Raw genomic sequence first — 7,217 nt, 5'->3', positions numbered from 1 at the left:
CCCTAGATTAGTGGGTTTTGTTCTTTAATTGAAAGTCACCTATTGTAGGATACTACATAACAATTTTAAAACTACTGATAAATAACCTTCCCTTCCAGAATCTCTAGTAAAACTCCATGAGACTGCATGGACCAAGATTAACAAAAAATAGGGCTCTGAATATGCTCCTAGTTGTACAAGGTAGCGTTGAAAGTAACCTCAATATTATAAATAAATACATACATACGTACACAGTCTTCATCTTCTGTTTGCATCCCTTCTGTGCCACACCAAGGAAGCATCCATGAGTGGACCGTGCTCATCCCTGTACAAAAAAGACAGCAAGAAAAATCACTTCTACTTACTTGATGTTAATTCTGGGTTTCCTTTTAAATTCATCATCTTTGGAATTGAAGGTCCATATATGTCTGCATCAAGTAAACCAACTTCTTTTGTCTGTGTAAGGAACAAAAAAGTAATTGCCAAAATGTCTTCCTTTCTGTATTATTAGCTGAACAAAATTCAATGCCATTTAAAGAAATAAAAATATGATCTTGATTTGAGACATTGTGACAACTGACAACGTCTACAAGTTGTGCCAGTTGTCTTTGCAAGAGCTAGATTCTCCATGAAGAGAATCCTCACTTGCACAGTTTCTTACTTACAATGTAGACCATAGACTTTATATTAATAAGCATTATAAGCAACGTTCTCTCTACTCCATGTACTTTTATACAGAACTAACACCTTAACTTCTTTAACAAGGTATCAAATTTTATTGTTTAAAAAAAAAAAGTGAGGTTTGTAAGTATATGCAAATGAATGCAATTTAAATCATTCTAGTGATTACAAAGAATGTGAAAAACAAAAAACCATATTTTTATCTTCTATTTAAGTGGCCAGAGTACACTTTTGCAGACATCTTGAAGTTACTGAAATGCAAGTCTCTGAAGCTAATTAAGCAGGCATAACATTTTAATGAAACACCTTTACACAAAAGTATGCTAGAAATGGGTTTATTCAACTACATATGGTACATTAGGCAATAAACTTTAAATAAAAATTATTTCAACTATGTAGTCTAGACTTACAAGATTCCTTTCTATATTCTTTTTTTATAGGTATACATACATATTTTGTGGAAATTAAACTATTTTTCCTACAGATGGCAAGACACAGTACCAATTACCAAGTTCTGCAAATTAAGTAGTAAAGAGCAAGCCCTTTAAAGTGCTGAATGTCAAGTTTCTCTAATATAGAAAGCTAACTGTATTCAACATTTTGCAAAATTGCAAACGAGTATGTTTAAGAGCTTGTTTGAAAGGTTAAAGCCGCAAGAAGAGCTTTTCCAACAATGCCGAATCAGACTTCCACTGTCAGTGTTTCAAAATGTGTACTTCATTTTTCAGATGATGCTTTCCTAATTTGTTATCTTATATTGAGCCATTTTGCTATCACAGTTTTAATGGGAAAGATAGAAAGATAAGTAAAAAAAAGCACGACCTTATTTGGTCTACTATGTACTTTTAAAAGTAAGTTTTTACCGCAAAAATCAACCAAATTTGGGTTTAGTTATTTGATATACTTTTTATTAGCAAAACAGAGCAAAGCATATATAACTATATGGGTTATTTAGATTTTTTTCTTTATAATGTCTTGTGAAAACTATTAGACAAAAGTTCAGGAGTTACTGTAACAAATTATTCTACTTCTTGCCTACTGTTGAAAGCTGCAATTTCAAAAACATTGAAAAGACTCATCTTTATGTTAAACTTTAAAGACATCGAAAACAGACTATTAGAGCTTCTTTGTTCTTGTACAAAATGCATATTTTAACAGATTAGAAAGATTCATGACTCAGTCCCTCCATCTGTGTCAGCAGCTAATCAAACCCATCAACACATCATCTACAGGCTGTTCCACCTAATTCCTTCTCAAATGAAAGTAAGTAATTGCTGAAAACCCTACACAGTGTTTTAAACTTGATTACATACTTCCCCTGAATTTTTTGAGGATTTTCCCCCTCATGCAAAGATTGTGACTATTGACTGACTACAATGATCTCACAACTCACTAGAGTTTCACTTTCAGCACAAAGGGACTAAAGATTTAGGACGACCTAAATTAATTAGAATGACTTTATGACCTCCTGGGCATAATCAGGGATTCACCACTACAAGCCACTTATTCCTAGGAGTCAGCAGCACTGTATCTACTATACCTATATTATCTAACCTAAGTGTACAAAATTTCCTGAAATAAAGAATAAATAGATCCACATTGGAGAAAAACATCCTAGAGGACTTCGCAAATTCAGCTACTACTTTAAATTACCAAGCTAATACAATAAACCTGCCCATTTCTCTAAAAATTTTACACACTTGTTCGAAAGTAAGTAAAGTGCCTGTTTCTGAGATGCACTGTTCTTCTCATGGTTCAAGAAAATTTTTGTCATCAAACAGAAGAATAATTAACAGATTCTCAAGTTTCTACAACTCATGTAAATGAAAGCACAAGTGTTCCTGTAAGCATGGTGCTTTCTACAGGATTATAGGAGAAAGGTCTTTCAGAAAATCTTTAAATCACTGACAGAACCTCACTTAATAGCTTAAAGAAAAGGTTTCTTTCTTCACTAAGCAATTCAACATGTTAGGTGAGAAGAGTTCACACTTCCTAGAAGTAGAAGCTGATACAGAAAGCATTTGCTCAATAAGCTATGGTTTTGAGTTTTGTTTCTCCCAACTATCCCTGCTTTTGCAGTATGTAAACATCCCTAGAATGCAAATAACCCTTTATTCAAGGTTTAATTACCTCAGAAAAATATTATGGCAGCTACGAAGGGATTTTTTAAGACATGCACAGTACAGTCCAGATCATCTCTTCCAGCATTTACAATGTTTTAAATCCCCAAGAGAAGAAATAATATGCACACACCTGGATGCTAACACATGAAACTGTTAATCAGAATTACCAGATGCTTCTCATGCTGAGTGAAATATAATCCAGATACACAAGTTACAATAATTTAAAAAGTAAATTAAATTTTAATAAATTGGTTTTTCTCCCCATATAACCCACACCTCATATAAAACCGCACATCTTTCAAAGCATTGCTGTATTAAAACAAATCCTGAAAACACACACACATAAAAAAACAATATCTAGGCAGAAGGAATAGATTACAGGGGATCAAAAGCAGGACCAAAAAGGCAACTTAGGAAAAAAAGGGGGGGGGGAAGCGCTAAGATTCCTCTTATGTCCTTTGACAACATTTTCATATGCATATACTTCTCATACCAATGCTGAATCTTTTTTTCTTAAGTAATACTAGTTACACAGAGAGAAATGCAATACTAAAAGCATACCAAGCACGCAGAAGTCCCCCTGCTACTAAGTGTTTTGCAGAGCACAGCACACACCACTGCTACAGCCTCCCTCAGCACTCTGGCAGGAAAATGATTCAAAAAATACAATTCCACCATCTTCTTATGGCTGTTTTTTCTCCTTATAAGCATATTTCTCTCCTGTGCTATTAAACAAACAGCATTCCATCTCTCCAGATGGCATAGCAATAACCAAGTTCAAAATAGCTGTTCTCAAGTTAACATTTATCCTTTTACTTTCACCTGCCCTACTGTGAAAGAAAGTTCGAATCGACTTTCAAGTTTATGATGCTTGGAAAATACTTCCTAGAGACCTTATTTTTTGGTTGCCTTACTGCAAGTTCTGCAGCTTAAGCCCCAAGGATACAACTGACAAGGTAAGCATTCCCATATGATTTAGTCATGTCACTAGAAGCTACTTTGAAAAAATATACAAACACATGCAGTATCATTGACCTCTTCATGCAGCATACAATCCTTATCAAAATTCCATGAGGCAGAGACCATGAAATCAGAAATAATCAGAACTTTTCAGCACATGAAAATACAAAAGTACTCTCATGTCAGCAAAAACTATACTTAAAAACTCACAAACGTTCACGTTTACCTTCTTATCAATGCTTTTAATGTTCCCCTACCATAGGTAAACAGTCTCTACAGGCTCACTACTCTAGGATTTGCTATTTCTGCAGTACTGGTACTCTCATGGTCTCATCTGGTGACCTCAAGAACACAAAAAATTTACAGAATAAAGAACTATATTACAGAATAAAGAACTATAACTCCTCTTCATCTTCTACTTTTACATCATTGACTAAGTAATTTTTTCTACTTCTTTTTTACACTATCAATAATCTTCTCAGCAAAATATTAATTTGCCCATTAGACCTCTCTAAAGATTTCTGACAAACATTTTTCATGAGGTACTATAAGTTACACTATCACTGCAGCTCTTAACCCATTAAAAATACAGTGAAGTTTTCATTCCAATTTAGAAACTTCTCTCACCTACAATAAGAATCAAAAACTATTTTTCACTGTCACCAGGTACAGATTCCATATTTACAAGAAAACCAAACGCTACATCAATAGATAAAGAAGATATTCTTGCACATATCCCTGAGAGATGAGAATTCTACAGCTTCATTTTGTGCAGTGTACAAATTACAGGCATAGATAACCTCACTTTTTAAAAAGATACTTCTCTTTATCTTCTTTGGCAAGATTCTCTGCATAATTAAATTTCAGTTTAGTCCTTGAACTTGGCCACTGCCTTGTAAGTAGTGGGGATTTGGAAGACAGCAGTATTCTAAATTAACGATTTTCAAGCTCTGAACTTAGTTGTACTTCCTTTGGGGGAAAAAATTAAAATTAAGTTGCTGAAGGCCAAAGTCCTTGCAGAGAGAGGTCATGTAAAAAAACCAATAAATTTTGCCTCCTTTTCCTTACGCAGCTTAGAAAGTATTCAACTGATATTATGTTTGCTCTCTTAGGCAGGCAAATGTTACTGTACATAATCCTTGTTCAGGTGGCATAAGTTCATGCTAATGACAAAATGATCCTTATCTTTCCTCCTCTTAGCTCTTTGAGCAGATCCTTAAGAAATGTTTTGTCCCTCCCTATACTTTCTTTATGTAGGTTCCCTTTTCTGTCTTTCAGGGAATATTAACTACAAAATCAACTACATTTTCCAAAAACAAATTTTTAACCAAATGCAACCAGTTCCATTCACATGTCACAAATGACCCCTCCACACAATTCTGTGTGCAATGGAAAATCTGGTGATATTCATTTCTTCCATGTTGCCAAATCCTTTAGTGAGGAACAGACCTGATTAAAGACCTCATACCAACAGAGAGAAAAAAGGGAGAAAAAAAAATAATAAAGAGCTCACATAAAGCTTCTATAAATAGCTGTTAATCAACATAGCCTACGTTACTGCTAAACATCCAGAGACTCTTTGACAGCATTAATTTCATTTTTGCTCATATTTTCTGAGACTTTTTTCCATGTTTGGTAGGGCTTATGTATCCCCACTGGATGCTAGTAGATAGTATTTTACTTTGAAGTAAACTCTGCAGACCACCAGAATTCCCTGGTGTTTAGCCTGGGAGGGATGAAGGCACAGGTTAATGAGCTGTTATTGTTCTATACAGTGAAGAACTTCCTACACTAGAAGTGCTCCCAATATTCAGCAGCTGTAGTCCATTCCAAAGACAGAAATTCCAGCTTTGCTAAGTGAAGGTGCCAGTTATTTTAAAGCTGGTGCTCTTAATCCACCACCAGGACTCTCAATTTACCCTTTTAATGTCATTACAGACTTAGAGCTAATCCCAAACTGCAAGCAGCAACACATAGACAAAAGAGAACTTTAAAATCAGGATAGGCTATGGATTCCTCATTTGATATACTGACACAATGAATAGCCATCTTTTAATCCTTAATTTTCTAACTCTTTCAGCTGCACACTATTTAAGTGCCTAGCTGTAAATTGGATTAAAGCCAAAAATGTACCACTGCAGTTTCCTCACTCTATCCTAGAAATGCAAACTTCCTTTAAAAACTCCGTCTGCTACTGATTTAAAAGCCCTTTTCCTTATATGAAGTGTTTCCAATTTTCTGCCAGCCACAGGACTTCTCTGGCACTTCTTTTCCACAACAGCCTGCAGTAGCTCCTACTCAATGTTCTTAACAATCGCATACCAGTAATTCATCCTTGTTTGGCCTTTTTGCACACTATGTATCTCACTGAAAAAAAAAATTCCATACAGAACCATTTGAAAAATAAATTACCAAAACAGAATCCCCAACATTACCACATCTCTACAAAATGCCTCTCCACTTTCACAGCATGTCAAGTTATTATAAAAAAAGGGTCCACCTTTCACATCAGTCTCTCTGGTACCTGCACTGGGCTTTCAATGACTTGAAGACTAAGGATACAAACTTTAACTTCTAAACAAAACAAACAAAAAAGGAAATTTTCTTCAAATTAAGCATACAGTTATCTGATTTAAGTAAAATATCTTAGGAGGTCTATGTTAAAATGTATTTTTAATTTTGGTTATTTTTTATTTGAAAAACAACAAAAATTTTTAAGCTTTATTCTCTCTTTTTTTTTTCAATTGATCTAGAAGCTAAGCTATCATTGCAAATAAGCCAAATCAATTCCAACTGGCATCTCCAGCTTTATTGAAACTTTTCAGCATTAAGAAACAAACATGAAGACATTAGCTACAGTGATTAAAGTCTTCTGATTCTCTAAGCAACAGGGTTAAGGATGCCTAGAAATCAAATCCTCACAATTAGAAAAGCTGCATGGGAAGAGGACAAAACAAGTCAAAACTTGCCTTCATACTACAATTACTCACTGAAGGATCCCATTATTGTCTAAATTCTTCTAGATTTGTTTTCCCACATGGAATTCTTTCCTTACCAGCAACAAATGTACATACATTGTAGAGCCATCTATAAATGTAGCTGTCAGGTATTATCCTGTGGACAAACAGTTTAACTACACAAATAGTTTAATTACACAAACCAAATTTTTTTTAAAAAAAGGTGGAGTGTAAAAAAAGTAAGCTGGGTGTCTTCTGAGTAGTTTCAAAATGTGTGGGTTTTGATTAAATACACGGTTTGAAGAAATAAAAATTAATTTTATTATCACAGCAGTCAGTTCACACGAAGACTTGGCTCCTAACTACATCATTACTATGCTGTAACTTACTATATATGCACGAGAAGTCTCTTCCCCGCCTGTGTTTGCATCGGTCAGATATCCACGCGAGTTTTCTGGTTCAAGAAGAACAGCTGCGGGATGTTGAGACAATTCGGCAGACGGACACCGGGTGGCCC

General features: G+C 34.8%; 1 protein-coding gene across 16 annotated transcripts in view; it reads right to left on the bottom strand.

Moving 5' to 3' along the window:
- Positions 1-7,217, bottom strand: part of NUBPL (nucleotide binding protein like) — an 88,167-nt gene that overhangs the window by 71,264 nt on the left and 9,686 nt on the right. For 5 of the 16 annotated variants that reach the window (XM_017742202.1, XM_017742201.1, XM_017742209.1 and 2 more), the window contains one exon: positions 227-304. In XM_017742202.1, coding sequence (XP_017597691.1) covers positions 227-302 — 76 coding nt within the window. In that variant the 5' untranslated portion in view covers positions 303-304. Of the gene's footprint in view, positions 1-222; positions 305-344; positions 436-7,089; positions 7,212-7,217 lie in introns of those variants that run through there. The other 11 variants (XM_017742205.1, XM_017742208.1, XM_017742217.1 and 8 more) reach the window with 8 other exon arrangements.

This window comes from Corvus brachyrhynchos, unplaced genomic scaffold (assembly GCF_000691975.1).
Source record: "Corvus brachyrhynchos isolate BGI_N302 unplaced genomic scaffold, ASM69197v1 scaffold115, whole genome shotgun sequence".
NCBI classification, from domain to species: Eukaryota; Metazoa; Chordata; class Aves; order Passeriformes; family Corvidae; genus Corvus; species Corvus brachyrhynchos.
This window is presented reverse-complemented; position numbering and strand designations above follow the sequence as displayed.